Consider the following 24,939-nt stretch of genomic DNA (forward strand, 5'->3'; position numbering starts at 1 on the left):
TCTTCCTTTCCCCCGTGGTTCCCTCTCTTTGTCCCAGTTACCATCTAAGGAAATAGCACCCCCTGTTGTTGGTGCTAAGTGACCAGGAAAGAAACCCAGGGAGAGGCGCGTCTGGGTGGGGTTCTGGTCAGAGGAGGGAAGGACCTGGAGAGGAGAGTTTGTTTTCTAGGCTCACTGGCACTTAGTTTCCCCCAGGGAAGGGGTCGCAGCCCCATGACTTTGGTGGTGGTGGTGGGGAGATCAGGACAAGAGCTTGGCTGAGCTCCAGAAACAATACTGGATAATCCCCCCTTCTTGGGGGAGAGGAATTGTGGTGGGCTTCTTCAACTGGCCCCTCAAAGCCTTCCCCCAACTCACACGGTTGACATTATTTTTAAATTCAAGGCCGGGAGAGAAGAATCCAAAAAGCAATATTTCTCATCACATGCCAAAAACGGGATAGAGAGAAGGAGTGGCAGGCCTAGGCCCCTCCAGTTGTCCCTTGGGGGGTCACCCCTCAGCCCACCTCAGTATGGTGCTGGGTAGAGGGGATACCTGGGTTCTAACCTTTAAGTAGGGGAGACCCCAGCCTCTAAACAGAAGCCCTTTTATTTTTTATTCTGACTAGCCATTTTAAACCAACAAGGAATAAAAAGAAATCCTGATCTAACCAGCTCCCCCTGACTTGTGTTATTTTGTGTGGTTAAGGCAGGGTGAATGATCTCTGATGGGAAGTTAGTTACATGGAAAACCGCATAAGCGTCTCTGGTCCTGGTCCAACTTTAAGCAGGACTGTAGTGAAAATAACCACTTAAAACAAGAGGTCCTGTTTTTATTTCAGTGATTTAGATGTTTCAGAAAAAGGTCTTTTGGAACCACCAAAACTTGTCATTTCAAAGCTTAGAGAGCTCTTGACTTTTGCCACAGTTGTTCCTTAATACAGAATTTTGTCTCTGGAAAATAAAGCTCATTTTGGATGTAGTCAGAGGTGAGCCAGTGGATGATCACAGTATGAAAGCCTGTTAAAGGCAGATAGGCTAGAGGGATATATGGGTGGCAGTCTGACATCTCATATTGTCTCTTCCGTTGGTCGAAAGCAAAAGGCTGTGCCCTCACTTTAAAAAGGCACCATCAGATACTAAATCTCAGAAAACTGGCCAGAACCCTTTATTTTCACTGTCCATAACTTAAGTATTTAAACTCTTGCTCTGAAATCCTAGTTAAAACGAGCTGAATGAGTGGTTTTCCACCTGCTGATCTAGGTTAACAGTCTTGGCTCACTGCAGCAGATTTTAACTGTTCTGTGTCAAACTGAGCTTAAAGTCAGATTGCATTAGCTTGTTTTCTCATGGATGTTTCTGGTTATCTGGCCTGCTGCAAAGACAAGGGATTTATTTTACATTTTGCTAGTTTAGGCTACCTTTTTTTTTTTTTTTCCTGTCTTAGACATGTTTTCACATCGGCCAAGTAATTTCATTGTCGTAAGGAATGAGGCAGGTCAAAAGTTCTTATAAAGAGAAGCATTTACCTTTGCTTGCCAGAGGTTTATTTCAAAAAATGATAGGCTTGACCAAGAAGCAACCTTGCTGAAATATGTTGGTGACTGTGGGTGCTTTTTCCATTGGCTACTCTGTTTCAACACAAAACTGACGCAGAACACAGCTGAGACCTAAGTGAATCCACTCCTTGAGACAGAGCCTGAAGATCATCCAGGTTACTGGTTCTCAACACTACAGGCAGAGTGTTATGTGTCTGCTGTGGAAAGGTATTAGCAAGCTCTGCCTCGCCTTTGGACCATGTTCCCCAATCTCATTTTGGTTGTTTCCCTGCCTGCTGATGAGAATGTAATACAAGACCCAAATCCCCTCAGATCTTAGCATGCCTTGGCTTAAACCCTGACTCTCATAGAAAGGCACTTACCTCTTAACAGGCAGCCACACTTCAGCCAGTTTGATAAATGCAATTTTAAGAAAATAAAAATCCTAAAAAATCAGATAAAGTCCTAAATCAAGACAAATGGCACAAAAGAGATGAAAAGAAAGCTTCCTGGGAGAGGAAGAGATGTCCATGAGAAAGCAAACTGGGCTGAGGCTTACAAAAGCAGAGCCCTTCTCTCTTACAGTGTGTTCATCTTAACTGAGCACAGCAGGAGCTGGCTTCTGTCCCAGCGGCAGGGGATGCTCCCAAGGCGGTGGCCAAGAGCCTGCAAGGCAGCTTTGTCAGCGGGTTCAGTACAGCAGGAAGGTCCTCCTGGCAGAGTCCCCTGGTCCTGCTAGCGGAGGCTGCTGCTGCTGCTGGCCTGAGAGCTGCCCACGCCTGGGTGGTCGGGGCTGTGCCGGTTCTGGGGAAGAAAAGTGAGCAAGAGTAAGAGAGCCAGACTCCACCTAGGATGAGTGAGACGGGAAAACTCACCGGGCTGCAGACACAAGCCGCTCCCATACCTTCTTTTTCTTCTTCTCTTTCTTCTTCCGTTTCCGTTCAGGATCCTCTTCTTTTTTCTTTTTCTTCTTCTTGTGATCTGAATCAGATGGTGTTTCTGTAGGAGAGATGAGGAGCCTATCACCTGTCGAGTTCAAAATTCTCCACCGCCGTAAGTCTGAAGACTAGAGGAAAACCCCTAGTCAAGGGCAACCGCTTTTCTTCAAATGACCAGCAAGGATTTGGAGGCAGTGCTTAAGCTCCTGCCCCAAGGTCCTACTTGCCCAGGAGACCCACATTATGTCAATTTCTTCTTTAAGGAGAATCTGGGAGTCCAGGGCTCATAAGGAATTTGACTGGGTTTTTAACTGAGGAAGGTCAAAACAGATTCAGAATGTCCGGTTTTCTGGCTTTGAAGAGAACCACTTCTTACCTGGGGGGACCGGATCCTGGGTACGGCTCTGTTTGTGCTTCTGCTTATTCTTCTTCTTGGGAGGCTGAATATGCATCAGACGACACTGCTCTGGCAACTGAAGGAACCAAAGGAAGGTCCAGGTGAGTAGAGGGAGGGAATCCCCTGCTCCCATCATCTGTTCTGCTCAGTAAGTTATGAAGGAACAGAGGTAGACAGAAAAACCACCTCCGTGCCTCTCAGGCCTCCCCATGAGGGGACTCACCGGGCCTGTGTGGAGGCGGAAGCCAGCCAGCATGGTCCCTGTGATAGGATTGAAAGAGCCACCAAGAATAGGGGGCTTCTCAATGAGGGAGCGGAGGCTGCTGTTGTCATGGGAACCAGGCAGATCAATCATCCCTGGCAGGTCAGGCAGGAAGTTACTTAGCTTCTCCTTCACTTTCTTCCCACAGAATTTATTATAGGCATGTTCCAGGTTGTAGTGTGTGATCAGATTAGTGCTGCCTGTCAGCTCAGTGCTGCCTAGAAGATACAGGGAGAATAATAATAAGAAAAATTAGTACCAAGAGGAGAGAATTTTTTTTTAAGTCATTGACCCAGAAGGGAAAGTAAATTAATCTTTTAAGTGAGAATTACCAAAAAAAAATAATTTAAAAAGTTATTTTTAAAGTAAGAAATAGCAAAAGTAGGGCTTCCCTGGTGGCACAGTAATTACGAATCCGCCTGCTAATGAGCAGGAGACACGGGTTCGATCCCTGGTCCAGGAAGATCCCACATGCTGCGGAGCAACTAAACCCATGCGCCACAACTACTGAAGACCACGCGCCTAGAGCCCATGCTCTGCGACAAGCCACTGCAATGAGAAGCCCGCGCACCACAACTAGAGAAAAGCCCACACGCAGTAACGAAGACCCAACACAGCCAAAAATAAATAAATAAATAATTTTATTTAAAAAGTAAGAAATAGCAAAAGTAAATAACATACAATAAACACTAAAAATATAATACTATAGAATGGTAGGTTGGAATGAGAAGGAGAAAAAATAGGCAAAAATCCAAATAGGGCAGCAGTGGAAACTGCTTTAACCCAATGAAGGATACACTCGGACTAACCAGAGTAATAACTTACATGATGCTTATACTCTGTGTTAAGCACTGTGCACTGTTCTGTGTTTCATAAATGTACTAATGAGAAATTATACTTTTGGCCATGACCAGAATAATACAACCTCACAGCTCAGCTACAACCAAACTTAGGGTCAAATATGACCCAGTGGCTTGAGTGTCTTGCTTCCTTTTTTTTTTTTTTTTAAACTAGCAAGAAACACTAATCACCTTTACAGAGAAAAACAGGAGATTTTTCTAGCTACTGCTACATAACTTTTGTTACCACCATCTTTAGTCTCCTAATAATACCAAATATGATAGCTTTGCCTAGAAGAAAGAAAGGTTTGATTAGAAGCTGGGCAACTAGATTTCTAATCCTAGCCGTCCTCTATGTCTCAGTTTCCGCTTATCTATGGAATGGAGTAAAAGCTACCTTAATTACACAATTTTTCTTAAGGTTCAAATGAAATATTGAAAAGTATAAAGTATTATATAAATGGAAGGCTTTATTAGTATAAATATTTCACAGCTGGCTTTTTTGAAAGAATACAAACTTATGAGTAATTTAACTAGGGTCCAGTGGCGAGGGCAGAAATATCTAGCCTACAATTTCATGTATAGTTATGATGAACACTCAGGGTACAAATAACAAAAGTGACTTGTTTATAATCATTCACTTGATAAAACTCAGGTTCTGAGCTATGAGCCCACTGAGGGCAGAGAAAATGCCTTGTTCATTCACGTACCACTGGTGCCCAGCACACATTAAATGAACAATGTATTTTTCCTCCCCACTTTCAGGCCTTACGTTATTCTTTTCCTTTGTCTTCCCAAGCCAAATATCTCAGAAGAGTGGTCCACGGTAATGGAAGGAGACTCAGTGCCCCCGTACTTCTCATAACTCAGCACTGCTTCCTGCCATTAAGAGTATCCTGATTTTTTTCCTCTCTGTCAGCTCTCCTTCCAGGTGATTATTCTCAAGGCTCAGGTGAAAAGGCACTCTGTGCTTTTTTGTAAATTCTTTAAGAGTCCATCCAACTTTCTGTTTTGCCCATCAGTTCTATAAAGATGACTTATAAATCTCTCTTCTTCAGTTTCCTCTCCTGACAACTAACCTTCCATTTCCAACATTGTCTTAGTTAATTCACTGCAGATTTAATTTTTTTTTAACTCCAAATCTTCCCCACCTCACTCATGGTTCCTTTATTCTAGTACATGGCACCCACATTCTCCAGATATCTTTAGAAGCAGTACTCAGTTCAAATATCTCAATGGTTTCCTATTCCCTCAGGAAAAAGCTCAAATTCTTTTGACTGTCACTCACGGTTAAACACATCTTACTGTAACTTAGCTTTGGGGCCTGACCAACTGGTACTCCCCTATGTAAAATTTCTGATCCATCCAAACGGGTATCCATCATCTCTTGAAAAAAAATACCCCTCGTATTGTTTCCTTTTAGAAAATTTCTTTTAGAAAAATTGACCTAATTATAGGAAAATTCTTCCTAATTTTCCTCACCAGTATGAATTCTTCAGAGTCCAGCTAAAGTGACAACTTATTCTTGCTGTCATGTTGAACAACAAGAAACACATTTTGAAAACCATTACGCAGTTCTTAGTAGTTGTATGTGAGGCATGACCAGAAAATAATGACATTGATCTTGACAAGAAATAACAGTCATTATCTTTAAACAACATACTTTTCATTCTTAAGTAAAATTAGCTGCTTAAAAGCAAGGACCAGGCTTACTGATCTCTCTTCCCTTCTCATCACATGCTCCCTTTTTACACACCCAGTGTTTGCCCAGAACGGATAGTCAATATCTATCAAGTGATTGATGTAAGTAGGTACAATCAGAACAGGTTAAGGTTAAAGAAACTGCTGGTAGACATCAACCAGTAATTAACTAAAGTCAAGTCAACCTCGCTATTTTTTTTTTTAAGATTTAAAAAATATTTATTTATTTATTTGGCTGCGTCGGCTCTTAGTTGCGGCAGGCGGGATCTTCGTTGAGGTGCGCGGGGCCTCAGTAATTGCGGCGCGTGGGCTTAGTTGCCCTGCAGCATGTGGGATCTTAGTTCCCCGACCAGGGATTGAACCTGCATCCCCTGCATTGGAAGGCGGATTCTTAACCACTGGACCAGCAGGGAAGTCCTTGCTTCAGTTTTTTCAACTATAAAATGCAGATCACAATGCCGATCTCAAGGGACTATTTAAGTATTAAATACTATAATATAAATAACTGCACTGTGAACCTCAAAGTGTGTAACAATATTCATTATTATTTCCCTCAGCTCTTGATGTAGCAGTAGGACTTGGGATGAACTAAAAGGCATCCTGGAGACGTAACACATCCAGAATGACTCTTGAGGATCTCCCTGGTGGTCCAGTGATTAAGAATCCGCCTGCCAATGCAGGGGACATGGGTTCGAGCCCTGGTCCGGGAAGATCCCACATCCTGCGGAGCAACTAAGCCCGTGCGCCACAACTACTGAGCCTGAGCTCTAAAGCCCGCGAGCCACAACTACTGAGCCCGCGAGCCACAACTACTGAAGCCCACGCACCTAGAGCCCGTGCTCCGCAACAAGAGAAACCACCGCAATGAGAAGCCCGCGCACCGCAACGAAGAGTAGCCCTCGCTCGCCGCAACTAGAGAAAGCCCGCGCGCAGCAACGAAGACCCAACGCAGCCAAAAATAAATAAAATAAATAAATAAATGAATTTATTAAAAAAAATTCTAATCACTTCCAACAGATGAGGGAAACGCCGAGGCCCAGATTAGGAAGGAAGGCAACACGCCCCAAACCAACAGGAAGTTTGAGGCAGATTTGAAACTAAGTTCGCAAGGATATTAAATCTGAACTCTCAAGTTGCAAACTCAAACTCTGGATAATTTTTAGGGAGCCATAAACCACTGTCAGGGACAGGGGCACGATAGAGCGTGAAAGGTGGTCACGGATATCCACTCTTCTCATTCTCAATCCATCCCAAGAATTCATGTCATCCCTTTGCTTGTGAATCCTCAGAGTCCGCTCCGATATACAGCTCTGGAATCCCCACACGCGTTGCCTACTTTATCCCTCACCTCTGCCAGCCGGCTGAGAGGCACGCCCATTCCCTCCTCGTTATGATCTGACTGGCTGGCTTTGGCCAGGCCTCGAACTCACCTGGCAGTTCCCGCATTAGGTAGAAGGGGCCACAACCTGCCGCTGACTTGTCAGCGCCGGAAGGGGCCGAGGCCGCGGTTGGGGGCGGGGCGGGGCCGGGCCCTCCACCCGGAGGAGGAGGCGGTGGGGGTGGAGGTTTTCCAGCTCCGAAGCCGAGTGCGGTTGGGGGCGGCGGTGGGTCAGCCTGAGCCCCGAACAGCGCCGTGAAATTCTCCATCGTCCCCTCTGCCCCGGCGCTGTCCCGGTGTCTGGCGTTAATGACTTTCATTGGTCAATCTTTTCCCGGGGTACCGCCCCCTTCCTCCAGGAGCCTCTTACCATTGGATTGCCTCGGGCCCTGCCTACCCTCTTCCGGTAACTACTTCCGGCGCCTTCTGAGAACTTTCCGGAAGTATTACCTACCTTTATTAAATTCTCCTCCTACCTCCGTTCGCCACAGTCGTATATTCAATAATATGACACATAGAAAAAGCGACAGCTAGGTGAGCCAATAAAGTATCAAATCCCTTTCTCAGTTTTTACCTGCCGTAGAGGCCAATCAGATATCTAATTCCGGGTCCAGAGGTGGTGCATCCGACACTGGACCCAATGGAAGCCTCAATGGTGGGAGAGGCGGGACCAGACCTACGGACGCCGAAGAGTGGTCGGCGCCCCAAGGGCCGGAAAGATGGCGGTCCTAGCACCTTTAATTGCTCTAGTGTATTCAGTGCCGCGACTTTCACGATGGCTGGCCCGACCTTACTACCTTCTGTCAGCCCTGCTCTCTGCTGCCTTTGTACTCGTGAGGAAGCTGCCTCCTGTCTGCCACAGTCTCCCTACGCAACGCGAAGACGGTAACCCGTGTGACTTTGACTGGGTGAGCGACCCCCGCCTTAGGACCCCGCGACCTTGACTGTCCCTGCCCCTGCCCCTGTGATTGCATCCGGGAGCCCCGAGGTTTACCTTTTTGAGAACATCTGAGGTTCCGAGCCTCTGGCGGACTTAACAGACTATTAGGAGTGTAGGGCGTGGATCGTCATCGAGCCTAAACCTCTTGTTTAGGATGGGAAAACATCCGGTTAGCCTGCACAACAGCCTAAGCCTTCTCCCTTTTGAGTCCAAGCTCCTTTCTGTCTCACAGTTCATAGTCGACAACAGACCTACCCAAACTAGGCAAGTACACTGTTTTCCAGAGCTACTCATTATGTAAAGCCTTTTGAGGAACCAGTGAGTTAAACAAGGCAAGTAGTATACTTGTTTTATTGATGAAGAAATTGATCTAGGCGTGGTTAGGCGACTTGTCCAAGGTCACACAACTAGTGAGTGACTAGGGCTTGAAACCACTCTTCGGCCATGGTATCAGCACGCTCTGTCAGCCATTGCTTAATTCAGTTAACAATTACTGAGTGAGGACTGTTAATGCTACGCACTGTGCTGCATCCTGGGGATGTAAAAATGAATAAAATTGTTAGGGCTATTGAAATGGAATTGTAAAAAATACATTGCAGAGAAATCTATCTCAAGCCTCTTGCAGTATTCCCTGAGCTGGAGTGGAGAGACCACTCAGAAAAATAAGTTGAAGCTCTCTGACCTCTGCTGTGTAGCCGCATCTGTGTTCTGGGAAAGGAGGATCACCTGAGTTTTTGTCCTTTTTTCAGCCCCAAAATGAGTCTTGACCTTTAACAGAGCCCACTTCCTTACTTTTATTCTCCATCCCTTGTTTACTTTTTCATACTTCCTCTGTCCTTTCCCAGTGTTATTAATTAGCTCAAATGTAGCCATGCTACTTCAAAAGATTCTATTTTTATCTATACCACTTTAACCAAAATGAGACTCAAACATATAAGTGGTTAGTAATAAAGATTTTAATAAAAGGAGGGACCTTTTATACAATAAATTTCTCTGTATTCTCTTGTCTTAATTATGTGCAAAATACTGTAAGGTTTTATATTTTCATATTACTCTGTTATGTTTTTTGTTTTTAAACTATGTAGGGTTTATGGCCAGTGTTTGTTTTCCTGGAAAATCTGTGTTTTGCTGATTTACCTTGGTGATTTGGAAATTAGAATATAAGGTAAATAATGTTAGCAATAACAGGTAAACTTCAAAATTTCAGTGGCTTAACAGAATAAAAGTTTATTTCTATTTTGTTAAATAAAAAGAAAGAATCAAGTATTTTGCTTTTCCTCTACATACTGTCAGAGTAACCAAATAATTGATATAGAAAAATTTGAGCTAATGCAGAAGGAGTGATAGCATTTAAAAGTCATGTAGCATTCTCGAATGCAATAATACATGTAGACAATGATCATGTAAAGCCATCAGATGAAAGGTTGCTATGTCCTCTGAAGTGATTCAGTAGGGAGTACCTAGTACCTCCTATGATGTATTTTTGGCAAAAGATTTGGATTTCATTGTATTCACATCTCTAGATTTCGTTACCATTTTACAAGAAATATGGGAAATAGAGGATCATCATCGTCAGAACGCATACCAAGAGTATTGCCAGCAGCCAAATCCAAGAAAGTCAGACAGTTGACAGTGCAAATGACTCAAGGTCTTCAACAGATAAATAGCCTGGGATAGAAAGGAAGAACAGGTATCCTTTAGAGATTAAAGAAGACCAAAGAAACACATTGGCCAAATGCAATTTGTGGTTCTTGCTTGCTTGTTCCTGATTTGAACAAACAACTGTACAAAGTTGTACAAAATCTAATACTTTGTTCTTTGAATTTGAATAAGGGCCAGGTATTAGATAACAATAAGTAATTATTGTTAATTTTGTTAGGTATGATAATGGTATTTTGGTTTGTTTTAAAAAAGAAGTCCTTGGGACTTACCTGGTGGCTCAGTGGTTAAGAATCCATGAGCCAGTGCAGGGGACACGGGTTCAAGCCCTGGTCCGGGAAGATCCCACATGCCGCGGAGCAGCTAAGCCCGTGCACCACAACTACTGAGCCCACACGCCACAACTGCTGAAGCCCGCATGCCACAACTACTGAAGCCCGCGTGCCTAGAGCCTGTGCTCCACAACAAGGGAAGCCACCGCAACAAAGAGTGGCCCCCCACTTGCTGCAACAAAGAAAGCGCGTGCGCAGCAATGAAGACCCAATGCAGCCAAAAATAAATAAATAAATGAATAAAATTTTTTTTAAAAGTTCTTATCTGTAAGCAATACATACTGAAGTATTTACAGGTGAAATGATGTAGTTGGAATTTGCTTTAAGTTCCTCCAGCAAAAGAAATGGGTAGCATAGATGAAATAGAACCATATTGGCAAGATATTACTATTGAAGCTGAGTAATAGGGGTTTATTAAGGTATTGTAGGGGTCAGAAAAGAGTTTTCCCTTTACCCTTCTGAGGTCTTGCCTGAGACCCCCTAATAAAAGACAGATTAAAGACAAATACAAACAGAAGTTTATTAACATGTATAACTTGTATACAGGGGAGATACCCAGGGAAAAATCAGTAACTCAAAGAGGTGGCTTCCAGCTTATATGGCATCTTCAACAAAGAACAATAAGTTTGTGGAGAAATGACAGGATGAAGGAAAGAGTTTTAGGCTTGCAAGAGCAGAAAACTGTGGAAAGGTAAACTAATGGTAGGTAAAGGCTAGTTTGTTATGTAGATTCCTCTGGTGCTGTTTCCAGGTTGATAGGGTCTAAAGTTATCTCCCCTGATTAGTTTTGTCCTTGGTAGAGGTTGGAGGGACACCTTTGAGAATTTACGTCCTACCTTTCGACAGATAGGTAGAGGGCAGGGAGCTTTTCTTTATTCTACTTCTTCTGAATTGCCTTTAGACTCAAAATAATCCTTATGTCAAAGTGGCATATTTTGCTACCCTCAGTATCCTCTCTGCTTTTGTGTATTGTTTGAAAATTTCCTTAATAAAAAGCTTGAAAACAATGAATAAACAAGTGAACAACCAAGGGGGCTCAGGTTTATATAGTTATTCTGGAACCCTGTCTCATGCTGTCTTCAACTGATGGCTTTAAGATCATCCCAGCATCATCAAGCTAGCAGGTGAAGAAAGAAAGCTGGACTGCAAGGGCATACATACCCTTTCTTATTTTATTTATTTATTTTTTGGTACACGGGCCTCTCACTGTTGTGGCCTCTCCCGTCGCGGAGCACAGGCTCCGGAAGTGCAGGCTCAGCGGCCGTGGCTCACGGGCCCAGCCGCTCCGCGGCATGTGGCATCTTCCCGGATCGGGGCACGAACCCGTGTCCCCTGCATCGGCAGGTGGACTCTCAACCACTGGGCCACCAGGGAAGCCCTACATACCCTTTCTTAACCACCTGGACACAGAAGAGGCACATCACTTCCATTCACATTCCATTTAGGAGTACTAGTCACACAGTTCTCCCTAGATCCAAGGAGGGAGTCTACCTGCAGTATGCCCAGGAGAAAAAGGAAATAAGGTTTGGAGTATACATGGCCAGTCTTTACCACAGACCCATTCTCTCTCTTTAGAGTATGTTCCTTTTAGTCCTATCTCTGGTCTCCTGATTGGCCATACTTCCCTTTTTAAATTCATCTTTCCATAATTATAACTGCCAATTCTAATCCAGCTTCATTCTTGAAAACTCTTCCTAATTTCTACTCGGATGTAATATTTAGTAAGGTCTGTCACATTCCCTACCCCCCACTTTACATGTTCATTTCTAAATCCAGTCAGTTGCTTTTTGTTGGAGATTGGGGCTAAAAACCTAAGTCCCTGACTGCTAGCTGTAAATCGCAGTTAATTGGTTCTGTCTGAAGTAAAGATTTGGATCCCTGTATTATAAACAGAAAGGTATGGAAAGCCTCAGACCCTCCCCCTATACTTTCTCTCACAAAGTCCTTGTTATTCTTCATTGCAGTCTTTACTCTTTGAAATTATGTCATGTTTATCGTCTGTCTCACTCATTCACATGGAGCTTACATTCTAGAAAGAGAAAGAACAGTAAGCCAAGGGTACTGAAAACGATCTTTGAGAGCTTTGAAAGGCCTCCTTCAGCTCTCAAATTATATTAAAGGTGCATGGATTATCACTATGAATATTAGGTGGAGAGGAATGATTTAACTTAAATAAAAATAAATGGAAGAACCATATGTTGTATTAATGGAGTATTACTGAGAAAGTTTACCTGGAAAAGTTTTATTTTACCAGGGTCACACTGAGTTGATTGTAATATCTACAGTTTTATACCATGTACTTTATATTAACTCTTTCATACTCATCTTATTTAATCCTCACAGCACCACTTTGAAATATTCAATCAAAGAAACCAAAGCTCAGAGGTTAAGTGCTTTGCTGAAGGGCACCAGCCAGTTTGTGGCAGGGATAGAACCGGAATCTAGATCTTCTGACTGGTGTTTTCCCCATTACACCTTAGCTGACTCCAGTTACTTCGCTATGGTTACCATTCCCAGTGTGGATCTCTGTTGGTTTTTATTACATATTTGGCTCCCTTGCTCACCCAAATCATTTCTGTTCATGGCATTCCTGTCACTCTGATTTCTGTTCCAGAGAGAAGTAGAGATCCTGATGTTCCTCAGTGCCATTGTAATGATGAAGAACCGCAGATCCAGTAAGTGTAGCCTGCTTCTCTGTCTCTCAAGATTAGGACTAGTGACCTCTGAGGTGCTTTCATCCATGTTATGAGAGGGGCGTTATTTGGTGAACTTGTCCATCATTCCGTGCCAAGGCTGAATTTGATCTTGGACTTTTTTTTTTTTTTTTGCGGTACACGGGCCTCTCACCATTGTGGCCTCTCCCATTGCGGAGCACAGGCTCCGGATGCGCAGGCTCAGCGACCATGGCTCACGAGCCCAGCCGCTCCGTGGCATGTGGGATCTTCCCGGACCGGGGCACGAACCCATGTCCGCTGCATCGGCAGTGGACTCAACCACTGCGCCACCAGGGAAGCCTGATCTTGGACTTTTATCCTCTTCCCCCTCTCCCATTTCAAAATACTCTAGGAACAGGGGCAAATAATAGGTCATAGGAGCGTGCAGCCCAGCCTGACCTGTGACATCTCTGTGTTTCAGTCACTGTGGAGCAACATATCGGCAACATCTTCATGTTTAGTAAAGTGGCCAACGCGATTCTTTTCTTCCGCCTGGATATTCGCGTGGGCCTGCTTTATCTCACGCTCTGCATAGGTAAGGAGACCGCAAGACTTGGTTGTGGGAACCAAATTCCATCCCCAAACCAGGTTCTCCATAACCTTCTGCCATATCTTATACCTAATTAATTATGTGTGAGCCTCAGATGATAAGAATCTACAGAGATTTTAAGAGGAAGGGAATGTGTCTGTGTATGTCCACAAAATGCATTCTTTGGTGCTTGAAATCTTTGAGTTGCTTTGAAAGTAAATCCGCTGCCCAAGGCCTTATATGTTTCCTGTGACGACTTTTTTCTGTGTTTAGTGTTCCTGATGACATGCAAACCCCCATTGTATATGGGCCCTGAGTACATCAAGTACTTCAGTGATGAAACCATTGATGTGAGTGCTCTTTCTCCCCTGTGTCTTGGGTCCCTTGTGGGTGATTTTGTAGTTGTGCTCTCTACTCACTAGGAGGAACAGCGGTGCTTCAGAATGGAAGTCAAGGGCACTCGTTCACTGTGGGATCTAGAGGAGAGGTATAGGGAAGCCAGCATGAGGAATTAGGTGCTAAAGTCGGAATCTTTCCAGGAGCCTGTGTAATCCGGTTCACTGTTTGTTCTCTGTGACAGGAAGAGCTGGAGCAGGACAAGAGGGTCACTTGGATCGTGGAGTTCTTTGCCAATTGGTCTAATGACTGCCAGTCATTTGCTCCTATCTACGCTGATCTGTCCCTCAAGTGAGTAGGACAAAGGGAGGGATGACAGAAATTATGCCTTCCCTCTCATTGTTTTGGCCTTGATTTTTGCATATTGCAACCAAAGGCACTCCCACCCCCATCCCAAAATATCTGTACTTCTACTTCATTGATTCATTCTCTCTTCTTTCACCATGTTAAATAATCTACTTCTCAGGTACAACTGTACAGGGCTAAATTTTGGGAAGGTGGACGTTGGACGCTACACTGATGTTAGTACACGGTATGTAAGGGCCTGGGCAGGGGATCTTTCAGAGTGATATACACAGATGCATTTACAGAGCACCTTCTGGGCCCTGTAGGTACCAAGTGAGCATGTCACCCCTCACCAAGCAGCTCCCTACCCTGATCCTATTCCAAGGTGGAAAGGAGGTCATGCGGCGGCCACAGATTGACAAAAAAGGACGAGCTGTCTCTTGGACTTTCTCTGAGGTAAATGAAAGAGTGGGCAAGTTTTGGAGGAGGGTGTGGAACAGTAGGTAAGTTTTAGAGCCTAACCTGGGTTTAATTCCTAGTTCTGCTACTTGCCCATAAGCTTTGAGAGTGTGGACTAGTTATTAGACCTCATTCATGAATTCACTTAGCAGATTTATACTGTTTCTACCATATGCCAGACATGGTAGTACTGGGCAACAATTATTTGTTAAGATTTAGTCTCAATGGCTCTCGTACCTATAGTCTTTTTCCTTGGCAGTACATTGGAGATGGTAGCACTTGGCTCACAGGTTTTGTTTTGCAGGTTACATTAAATAATGTAACCATAATTCTTGGCATAGTGACCGGCACATAATACGTATATATCAGTTGACTTTTCCAGGTACCCAAAAAAGGACAGCTGGGTTAGAGTAGATTCCTGTCCTTTGCTTCCTCCTTTCCTAGACTGTGTCTAAATACAGTTGACCCTTGAACAAATGGGTTAGAACTGTGTGGGTCCGCTTATGTGGACATTTTTCAATAGTAACTACAGGGCTTCCCTGGTGGCTCAGTGGTTAAGAATCCGCCTGCCAATGCAGGGGACACGGGTTCGAGCCCTGGTCCGGGAAGATCCCACATGCCGCAGAGCAACTAAGCCCATGTGCCACAACTACTGAGCCTGCGCTCTAGAGCCCGCGAGCCACAACTACTGAGCCCACGTGCTGCAACTACTGAAGCCTGCGCGCCTAGAGCCCATGCTCTGCAACAAGAGAAGCCACTGCAACGAAGAGTAGCCTCCGTTCACCACAACCAGAGAAAGCCCGTGCGCAGCAACAAAGACCCAATGCAGCCAAAATAAATAAATAAATTTATTAAAAAAAAAAAAAAGTAACTACAGCACTATACGATCCATGAGGTTGGTTGAAGCCGCCACACGTGTGGAACCACGGATTCAGAGGAACTGTGGATACGGAAGGCTGACTATAAGTTATAGGTGGATTTTTGACTGTAAGAAAGGTTGGCGCCCCTAACCGCACACCTTTGTTTAAGGGTCAACTGTACTTACTTCCCAGACATGACACCCCCTTCCAACCTGAACCCTGATGTGTGCACCTCTATTGCGCAGGAGAATGTGATCCGAGAATTCAACTTGAATGAGCTATATCAACGGGCCAAGAAGCTGTCAAAGGCTGGAGATAATATCCCCGAGGAGCACCCTGTGGCCCCAGTGCCCACTGCAGTGCCAGATGAGGAGAGCAAGAAGGACAAATAGGATCCCTGCCTCCAGTACTTCATCTCCTGTCAATCCCAGGCGCCTCTGAGGCCCTGCCCTTTCTGTAGCCACAAGCGTTGCCTGAGGCCTTGGCCTTTTTTTTTTTTTTTTTCCCTGTTTGGCTCTGCCCAGGAGGGGCAGGATATTGCTTCTGATTTTTAAGAGGCATCCAGGGAAATGACAGATATCCTCCAGGAAGGCCTCTACTGCTGTGGTCTGCTATTTGACTGGAAGGAGGGAAAGATCTTATATGGTGGAGGGGGAAATGCTTTCCTTCCAAGCTTGGGCCAGTGTGTCAACTGCTGTGTGCTGCCCACACGTCTCCATCACACGCTGGTTTCATTATTCCTCATAGTGGATATACACAGCCTGCTTAGATTAGATTAAACCCTAACATAACAGGCCAAGATGCAGAGTTAGTGCTAAGATTTTTCCCTCAAGACTCTTGCTTCTTTAAGCCCTTTTGGCTTGGTCTGTGGCCTATATTTAAAAAGTATAAGCCTGTCACTGGTCCCAAGGAGAAACCTTTAACCACAGAGTTTTCTCATTGAAGATAGTATTGAATTATCTCCCTATTTTATGGAGATTGGGAGGAAGGGGAATAGAAGTTTGAGACTTCCTTTGTGTGGTGGGCCCTGGAGGAGAAAGCCCCTGGGCAGGGTCTCACTCACCCTCCTACGTCCTCCCCACACCCAGTTGATGGTTTTCCATAATAAAGAGGCTGGGATTTACTTTTGATTGCGCCTTTGTGTGTTATTCACGTTTTAGAAAAGCCGGGCAACTGCAGAGGAGTTGTCCATCTTAATTTCAAAGGGCATCCTGATCAGTTTCACCAAATGCTGTACATCGGTCCCCAGGATTGCGAAGAGCTGGAGAAGGTTTAGATTCCCTAACCCTAGAGTTAAGTTGTCTTGGTTTGGGATTGGTCCGCGGGTCCCCGGAAGGAGGTTTTGGGTAGGGATCGTGATGCACACCATTTAGCTGGTCGCGCGGTTACAGAAAAGCCTGTGTGAAGCCAGGCTCGTTGTCAGAGCTGTCCGCCCCCCGCCAAGCACTGGTGGTTCGGTCTGGAGCCTACCTCCCCCGTCTCTACGTGCGGAGTGGCTCTGCCCGAAGGCTCCGCCCCCAGGCCACGTGGGCGCCCACCGCCACGCTTTCTGCAGTTTAAGAGGTTTTGTTTGGAGAGCAGAGTGGGTTGCGGTTTGGATCTTGGAGCTTGGCTGGCCTCTCCTCGGTGGCCGCGTCTCCACCCTATTCCCGCCCCAGGTCGGCTCGGTTCCCAGCCGGGCTCCAGGCGCCATGGCTTCCCGCGGGAGGAAGCGGAAGGCCGAGGCGGCGCTGGCCGCAGCGGCCGAGAAGCGGGAGAAGCCGGCTAGCAGCCAGAAGGAAGTGGAGGAGGCGAGCGTCGTTATCGAGCATTGGTGAGGGGGTCTGGGGAGTAATGGGGGGCGGGCAAGGGCGCCGCAGACCAAGGGTCCCAGTCTCTGACCTCCCCCATCTCTCCTTAGCATGAGCTGACGCGTCTACGGGCGCAACGCCGCGGCCCTGAGCCAGGCGCTGCGCCTGGAGGCCCCGGAGCTTCCAGTGAAGGTGAACCCTACCAAGCCCCGGAGGGGCAGCTTCGAGGTGACACTGCTGCGACCCGACGGCAGCAGTGAGTGAGGGCCCGGGGCGGGGCGTTGGGGGGCATGGATCCGAGGCGAGGAAGCGCTGGTCTCAAACCGCCGCCACCTGATGATTTCGGGGACTTGCTGGTGGATTGCAAAGTAATTTCGCTTCACGTGGACTTTTCCCAGGTGCGGAGCTCTGGACTGGGATTAAGAAGGGGCCCCCACGTAAACTCAAGTTCCCTGAACCTCAAGAGGTGGTGAAGGAGCTGAAGAAGTACCTTTCGTAGGGAGGTTTGGGCAGAAGTCCTCACGCTAAGGTTTGAAATGGGAAATGGGGGAGAGTGGACTGATCTTGGTGTGGCTATTGGCGGAGCAGCACTTACTGTTAAACCCCTTATTTCACGCAGGACCTACATTTTCATAACTCTTTTCTGCTCTCAGGATTTCCTCTAGTGGGAATACCTCTTCCCCTTACTGGTGGGAAAAACTGAAGTCCGCAAAAAATGATTTCTATCCAGTGTGCCCTTTGCTAACTCCATGTTTCATTTCATTGTCTTTGAGCTAAGTCGTGGAATACCGATGGTAATGTAAATGATTACAAAAATGCAAATTGTGTCCTTAGAGGATGCAGTTAATTGTTGCCCTTGGGGTGTAGACCAGTTTTATATATTTGTTTAAAAAAAACTCATTTTCCTGTAAATCCCACTTATTTATTGGGGATTCCCGTATTTATTGGTAAGGGTTATGATTCTCCCCTTTCCTGATCAAATCTTTGTGTAACTTCAGGTATGCCTACTCCTGTCCTCTTGTCTTTTTTGTTACTGGTGTGTTGTTTCTGTTACCACCCACGTAATAACCCTGCATTGTAGTCCTCTCACTCCTGGTCACAGGATTTGACCTTGTCTTTATCCCTAGTGCTTCACAGAGTGCTTTGGCATGTTGTCAGGCACTTGATACGCTGAGGGAGATGTCGGGGGAGGATGCAGTCCTTGAGCTCTCCTGGGTTTGTGGGTTCAAGGGAGGAGGGCTGGCCATATGATTGCCTGGAGCCCTTCTCTAACTTTTTTCCCACTCTCATTTTCACAGCCTCTGTCCCTGGTGATGTTGGAGCATTTATGACGGGACATGGCCAAACTTCAGTCATGTGCCTGAAGCTGTGGTTTCTTCTCCAGAAACGGCGGTTCAGTTGTGAGGCAATCCTCTAGTAAGGCACTGAAAAGTTCTTGGATTGGTTTAATAAAAATTAAAGTATTTGAATTTGATATAATCTATGAGTAATGAAGTAAAACTTAATCTTATGGTAAGGGATGCCCTAAGCCAGCCTTATGGGATTGGTCCCCCTTGTGTTTTTCATAACCTAAGGTCACCAATTAACCTGGAACTCCTGTGGTCCCTGTTAGAGCATGTGAAATACTTGTAAAAACTATGGGGAAAAACTAAATAATTTCTTTTTAAAAAAGCAGCTGTATCTTTTTCAACTCACTTCTCCGAAGAGGTGATGGAAGTACATCTTCCTGGCCCCTGTGGAGGTTCTGGCTAGACTAACCATACTGGCAGTGACTAAGCCACGCACATTAGGTACTAGACAATATCCTGTCACTCCCACCCACTTAGTGTTCCATCCCAGCATTGCTTCACACCTCCTTCTGGAACATTTTCTCTCCCACAGAACCCCCACCACAGAGGGCTGGTCTTTCTCAGCTCTTCCTGAGTTGCCTCTTGACCTGGGAGACCTGGCTTTGGCTGTTGGCTGTTACCTATGACCCACTTAGAGTTGTGACACACAGTTTATTGTTTCACTTGTCACTAACTGCAAAATAGATTATAAAGAGGTAAGATGGTTCAAGTTCATAATTTTCTACTCATGGAACGATTTTTGTCTGCCTCCAAAAGCCTGGGGAGGGAAGGAGAGCTGGGGGTATATCTGCCTCTTGTGCTAAGAGGACAGGGCATGTGCCAGCCCGCCCGTGTACCTTCTGTTAGCCAACATTTCCCACCCTCCCAGTCCCTCTAACCTGCCCTCCCCACTCCATTACGTTAGTATGTCCACCTCTGTTTCTGACTCTGAGGAAGGGTCGGGCCATACGGAGGGAATACTCATGGGCACAATCCCCTCTGACATCGAGTCCACCACATCAATCTCTTCCTCTTCAGGGCTAGCAGGAAGTGGATCCAACAACTCAGAGTTGCTAAATCCCTCCTTGCTTGCCTCTGGAGCAGGGTAGAATACTTCATCCGGAGTTAGGGACACTTCCAGCCCAGTCTCCACCCAGTTTGAACAGGGAGGTAAGAGGTCCCCATAGGACCTTTGGGGAGGGTCAAGGGAGTTGATGTGGAAAAGTTTGTCTCTCTGACCATCCAGTGGCTGGGAGCTGGGAATTTCCAGGTCTGGAGTCCAAGAGCCTCCTATTGAAAGCACCTCCCCTTCACTCACCTCAGAGGGCATGACAAGGGGGCTAAAAGGCTCAGTTGGCCCTTTGTTCTCACCAGCAGGTTCCTTTTCCAATCCTGTGATTTCCCTGGGCCAGAGCTCCACGTCTGGCAAACACCATTCTTCCCCTTCAATCCAGTTCTTTCCTGTTTCTGTCAGGTGATAACTAGGGGTCCTGCAGCCCTCAGCCCGGGGACTCTCCAGAGACCCTATGGGTGGCTCGATGTCTGAGCCACAGAGCATGAAGTCCAGGATTTCCTCCAGCTCACTGGTGGCAGCAGCACTGGTGATTCGGTACTCCTCAGCCTCGCACGGCTGCCCGAGCAGGGCTGTGTCAAATGCATAGGGCTCTCTGCAGTCGATATCCAGTCCTGGTTCCTGCCCTGTCAGCTCTGGACTGGACCCAAACCCGGACTTCACCACTGGGTTGTCCGGGGAGTGGCTAGCAGAGAGCAGGATGTCTTGTAGCCTAGAGTGCATGGGGGAGTCCTCACACAGCTCTATTCTAGCAGATGTCACTTGCTGCTCGTTACCTGAGGACGGCTGAGTCCCTGGAGGCTCTTCTGAGTCTTCAGGTTCTGGGATCTGAGGGCTATCTGGAGAGTTTTTGAGGGGAGGCTCTTGAACTACCTCCCAGCAGGTCCCGTTGACGATCTTGCGAAGCTTCACTCTGCCGACCTGCCCCTCTGCAGGGTCTGAGTTAGGTGCCCTGACCTCAGGGCTCTGCTTCCTGTTCCCACCCGACTTTCCAAGACCAGACTGGCTTGGAGTGCTCTGTAGAGGACTAGTTCGCCCTGTTTTCTGCTTGTCCTCTGGTGCTTCTTTCTTTATACTCTTCTGCCGCCAGAGACGCCGGCCAGGGGCTGGGGGTACTGAGCTGGGTCCACTTAAAAGGCCGGCAGGCTTGGACGTACAGACATCAGGAGACAGCTTTGAGCGGCTCAGCCTGATCTTCCTGGGCAACAGTCGCTCGTCCACAGAGGGGTACAAGCTGGGTGGGGAAAGTGCTGTAGGACCAAGGGCAGGGTAACTTTTGTTCTCTTTAGGTCCCTGACTGTGGCTTGATGGTGAAGAGCCTTTTTCTTGTAGAGTTGGGCAGGCTCTGGCCTTCCTCTTGAGCAGAAGCGTGCCCGACAGGTTCTCTGTGTTCTGTCGGTTGTTCTCCTGGGGCCCCTCCTCCTTCCCCGAGGACTTCAATCTCACTGCCCCAAGAGGACAGGGAGTCTGGGTAACAGGCAGTGGAGTTCGCGGGCGGCAGATGGATGCCACCACCCTGGCAGAGATGGGAGCAGCACTTGGAGGTTGTAGGCACTCCCTGTTCAGTCTTCGACCCTGAGGGGCCTTCACCAACTTCCCACCCTCTAGATGGAGGGATTCTAGCTCAGATACACGGAGCTGCCGGGCAGCAGAAAGCACATCCTGGGCTTCTTCTCGAGATACTTCCATCTCTGAGGTATACAGGAAGTCCACCAGCTTCCTAAGTGTCCTGATCTTCAGGCCCCCCAGCTCGAGCACCACCTTCCGACCCTGAGCTGGCCTCTCCCGCTCCAAGCGCTCTGTGAAGAAGGGGCTGCAGGCCGAAAGGATGCAGCAATGGGCTGGGACTGCCTCACCTGGAGGGAAACCCAAACACTTTTTATCTGTCTCATGCCAACTGGCATGTTCACGGGTTAAGCACAGACATTACTACCTAAATGTGCTGCCTCTTCTCTCAGTTTCCCTCCACATTAGTTGAAGGATAAATTTAGTTCTTCTGCCTGCCTGGAACATTCTGCCATTACCTAGTTAACTCAGTTTTTACCTATTTTAGGCTTTCAGAAAGCCTTCCCCCGCCCTACCCCGTCTGGGTTAGGTGCTCTGCAGCTATCACAGCATTCAGCTATCTGCGCTGCAAGTGTCCATCTCCTTCACTAAACTGTAAGCTCTGTGAGGACAGAGACCGTGTGAGTAAATGTTTTTGACTTACACAAGAGTTTAAAACTTTCTGTAGAAGCTGCTTGTGGTCTAACAGATCATGAGCTCTGGATATGGACGATCAGGGCTCAGTTCTCTCCTGAGCTCTCTTCGCTGCCTGGTATCCACTGTCCTGAACAACCTTCTCATTTTATGGGCATTTCATGGGCAATTTCCATCTCTCCAATGGCCTCAGTTACCAAAGGCTTGCAGATGACTCCCAGATTCTACATCTGCCCAGGTATCTTTTCTGAGATATTAAGCATGCCGTAAGCCTGCATGACTACATGGAGGTCCCACAAGTACCTCCAATGCAACCTTTCTAGAAAGTGAACTCATCATTCCCCACACTCCAAAACTTCCCAATTTTTGCTTCAAAATAAGATAGCACATTCATCCAATTGCCCAGGCCTGAAAACCAGAAGTCATATTTGATTCTTTTCTCTTACCCACTGCATCTAGTCAAATATTAAGTTTTTTAAAAAAGCTAATACTTCTTGAGTCCTTATTATGTGCCAGGCGTCTAAGGATTTTATCAGCATTAATTCAATCTTCACTGCAACCTTGTGGGGTAGCTGTCATTACAGATGAGTAAACTGTGGCATAGTGAAGTAACAGGCCCACAATTACAGTTAAGGAGCAGGGACAAGATTTGAACCCAGGGCTACAGTCTATGCTCTTAACTGCAGCAAGTATTGTAAATTCTCTTGAATAGCTCATAAACTATATATTTCTTTCTATTCTCAGTGCCTTAGTTCAGGCCACCATTCCCTCTCTCCTGGATTCCAAAATAGCCTCCTATCTGGGCTCAATAACAATCTAATAATTCTTCTCATTGCAGCCCCAGTGCTGTTTCTAAAGCAGTTAGGACCTTCTTGAAACCTTTAAATACATTTCTCAGTGTGCTGAGGATAAGACCAACTTCCTTGGTATAACACTTCAGACCTGCTGATCTCTCTAGCCACACCTCTGATCAATACACTCATAGTCTGTGCTCTAGCCATAATGAACCACTTGCAAATCCCTGGTCACATGTGTACATCTCCGTACCTGCTGTTTTCTCTGCCTGGGAAAATCTTACCCATTTCCTCCTACTTCTATGTGTCCTTCACAACTCACCTATGGGGTTATTTATTTATTTATTTTTAACACTTGTTTTTTTTTTTTTAATTTATTTTTTGGCTGCATTGGGTCTTCGTTGCTGCGCGTGGGCTTTTCTCTAGTTGTGGTGAGCCGGGGCTACTCTTCGTTGCGGTGCGCGGGCTTCTCATTGCGGTGGCTTCCCTTGTGAAGCATGGGCTCTAGGTGTATGGGCTTCAGTAGTTGTGGCACGCAGGCTCAGCAGTTGTGGCTTGCGGGCTCTAGAGCACAGGCTCAGTAGTTGTGGTGCACGGGCTTAGTTGCTCCGTGGCATGTGGGATCTTCCCGGACCAGGGCTCGAACCCGTGTCCCCTATATTGGCAGGCAGATTCTTAACCACTGCGCCACCGGGGAAGTCCCCTATGGGGTTATTTCCTCCAAGAAATTGTCCCTAACACCCATCCCCCAACCTACTCAAGTCTGTGAAGGATGCTCCTCTTTTGTGCTCCTGTATCAGCTTATACTCACCCCAATGTTATTATACTGCCCAGTTATCTGGAGGCACTGGTTATTTGAACGTCTCCCCTTTACATGGTTTCCTTACGAGGATGGACTTATCTTCATATATACTATATGCCATGCTAGTAAAGTACATTAGCATACACCGGGCAGTTGATACTTTTTATGTTTATTTTGAATTAAGGAATGCATCCCAACTCTGCACTTCCTAAGAGAACCAATAGACAAGTCACTTAACTCTAGGCCTCAATTCACTCATCTGTACTGCTGGAACCATGTAACATTCCACATCTCACAAGGCTGTTGTAAGAATCAAATGAGACACTAAACTGTGCTATATGTGCTCTGCAAACTAGAGTGTTACACAGTGTTGGCTGTCATAATCCTTTTTGATAAATGAAGAAAGTGAACTGGAAAGAGGTGAAGTTACTTGCTCATTTGTTACTGTTAGTAACAAAACTAGGACTTAAACTCGGACTTCTAGTCTTAGGCCTTTTACACTATACCAGGCTCTACCCCAAGCTGATTTAACATCTCAAGTGTAAAGGGAAGGGGTGGAAATAAGCTATATGTTTTTAGGTTTAACAACAAAACAATAAAAGCCATCAATTTGAAGACAAGAAAAAAGGAAAATATGTAATATCATTTAAGTAAGTATCTAATACTTACATTGTGCTTAGTACATTAAAAGTACTGTTCTAAGTGCTTTACGTATGTTAACTCAACGTTCACAACCATCCCACTACGGTGTATCCATGTTTTACCGAATTTCTGTGCTTACAAAACTTTATAATTAGTTTCATTTTTTAAGAGAAGGGGCATAATCTCACTTTCACTCATTGAAAAATGTACCTGTCCTAGAAACAGCTCTTTACCAAATAGCTTACAGCACTCAAAGGCAATAATTACACACTTTCCTGGTTTTGTCCTTCACTGCTTGGCCCTGAAGTCATTTTATCTTAGTCTATGGTGAGTTTTCAATTGAGTCCCTACTAGTCTCTTACCTTCTGCCTGCAGAAGGACATCACAGAACACACCACTCTGTTGCTGGTGATGAAGCTGCAGAAAAGCTAGCCGGAGGAACCGGGGATTCCTGTATAGGATTTTGGGACTGGCAGGAGAGGACATGTTGGTCTCTTAACAAACCTAGGTTTTCATGGATCAGATTCCTGTGGGTGAAATAATACCTTTCAGAAGCACAATTATACCTAATTTTTTTTTTTTTTTTGTCTTTGAAATGACAGGGAAATTTTGAAAGTGGGAGACAAAACCATGAGTTGAGGAACCATAAGCCCAGGAATTGTGCCAAGGGTATCTTAAGAAAGAACATCCTAGTGGTTACAGGTGGGAGCTCAGAAACAGCCTAGATTTGAATCTCAGCTCTGTTATTTATTAGCTTAGCTGTATAATTTCAGGCAACTGACCTAAGTTCTCTGAGTCTTACTTTTCTCATCTAGGAAATGGGAATTATAACAGTCCTGTACTTACCTCGTAAGGCTGTTTTAGAGATTTAATGAGTCAATTTTACCAAATTGCTTAGTACTGTGAGTGTCTGGCACGAAACTAGCACTCCAAAAATGGAGTTGTTGTTATCCTTAAACCTTCCTCATTCACATTGCCAGAAACTCAACTCCTATGGTGCTCACTACTCATATTCTTCCTGAGCACCACATTTCTGAGTTTCCTGGGTATATACTTCCCCAATTTAACACATTTTAACAAAACACTATGGAGTATTAAATGACCTCT

At 45.8% G+C, this 24,939-nt stretch overlaps 4 protein-coding genes across 4 annotated transcripts; 2 read left to right on the forward strand and 2 right to left on the reverse strand.

Moving 5' to 3' along the window:
- Nucleotides 1-794: 794 nt before the first annotated feature.
- Nucleotides 795-7,344, reverse strand: MED19 (mediator complex subunit 19). Its single transcript, XM_082843824.1, has 5 exons — nt 7,084-7,344; nt 3,075-3,331; nt 2,831-2,927; nt 2,421-2,515; nt 795-2,320 (listed from the first exon to the last, which is right to left on the reverse strand). Exons 1-5 carry the CDS (start codon nt 7,298-7,300, stop codon nt 2,252-2,254), a joined length of 735 nt encoding a protein of 244 aa, XP_082699950.1. The 5' UTR covers nt 7,301-7,344; the 3' UTR covers nt 795-2,251.
- Nucleotides 7,345-7,705: 361 nt separating this feature from the next.
- Nucleotides 7,706-16,311, forward strand: TMX2 (thioredoxin related transmembrane protein 2). Its single transcript, XM_082844763.1, has 8 exons — nt 7,706-7,939; nt 12,577-12,637; nt 13,098-13,211; nt 13,479-13,555; nt 13,786-13,892; nt 14,068-14,133; nt 14,213-14,342; nt 15,451-16,311. The coding sequence occupies exons 1-8, from the start codon at nt 7,751-7,753 to the stop codon at nt 15,595-15,597; spliced, it is 891 nt and encodes a 296-aa protein (XP_082700889.1). The 5' UTR covers nt 7,706-7,750; the 3' UTR covers nt 15,598-16,311.
- A 455-nt stretch (nt 16,312-16,766) lies between these two features.
- Nucleotides 16,767-18,522, forward strand: SELENOH (selenoprotein H). Its single transcript, XM_082845788.1, has 4 exons — nt 16,767-17,018; nt 17,106-17,251; nt 17,394-17,524; nt 18,294-18,522. The coding sequence occupies exons 1-3, from the start codon at nt 16,897-16,899 to the stop codon at nt 17,492-17,494; spliced, it is 369 nt and encodes a 122-aa protein (XP_082701914.1). The 5' UTR covers nt 16,767-16,896; the 3' UTR covers nt 17,495-17,524; nt 18,294-18,522.
- Nucleotides 18,523-19,239: 717 nt separating this feature from the next.
- On the reverse strand, nt 19,240-24,335 carry BTBD18 (BTB domain containing 18; the record flags this gene model as incomplete). Its single annotated transcript, XM_082845135.1, has 2 exons — nt 24,195-24,335; nt 19,240-21,251 (listed from the first exon to the last, which is right to left on the reverse strand). Exons 1-2 carry the CDS (start codon nt 24,316-24,318, stop codon nt 19,240-19,242), a joined length of 2,136 nt encoding a protein of 711 aa, XP_082701261.1. The 5' UTR covers nt 24,319-24,335.
- Nucleotides 24,336-24,939: the final 604 nt, after the last annotated feature.

This window comes from Leucopleurus acutus (assembly GCF_964270905.1).
Source record: "Leucopleurus acutus genome assembly, chromosome: 8".
In the NCBI taxonomy this organism is placed as follows: domain Eukaryota; kingdom Metazoa; phylum Chordata; class Mammalia; order Artiodactyla; family Delphinidae; genus Leucopleurus; species Leucopleurus acutus.

Excerpts from the sequence above, each read along its gene's own strand:
- MED19 (XM_082843824.1), bottom strand. The coding sequence starts at position 7,300 with ATGGAGAATTTCACGGCGCTGTTCGGGGCTCAGGCTGACCCACCGCCG. Across the intron at positions 3,332-7,083 it reads CCTAATGCGGGAACTGCCAG|GCAGCACTGAGCTGACAGGC; the intron begins GTGAGTTCGAGG and ends TGTATCTTCTAG. Across the intron at positions 2,516-2,830 it reads CCAGGATCCGGTCCCCCCAG|AAACACCATCTGATTCAGAT; the intron begins GTAAGAAGTGGT and ends TCTCTCCTACAG.
- TMX2 (XM_082844763.1), top strand. The coding sequence starts at position 7,751 with ATGGCGGTCCTAGCACCTTTAATTGCTCTAGTGTATTCAGTGCCGCGA. Across the intron at positions 13,893-14,067 it reads TACGCTGATCTGTCCCTCAA|GTACAACTGTACAGGGCTAA; the intron begins GTGAGTAGGACA and ends TCTACTTCTCAG. Across the intron at positions 14,134-14,212 it reads TACACTGATGTTAGTACACG|GTACCAAGTGAGCATGTCAC; the intron begins GTATGTAAGGGC and ends TGGGCCCTGTAG.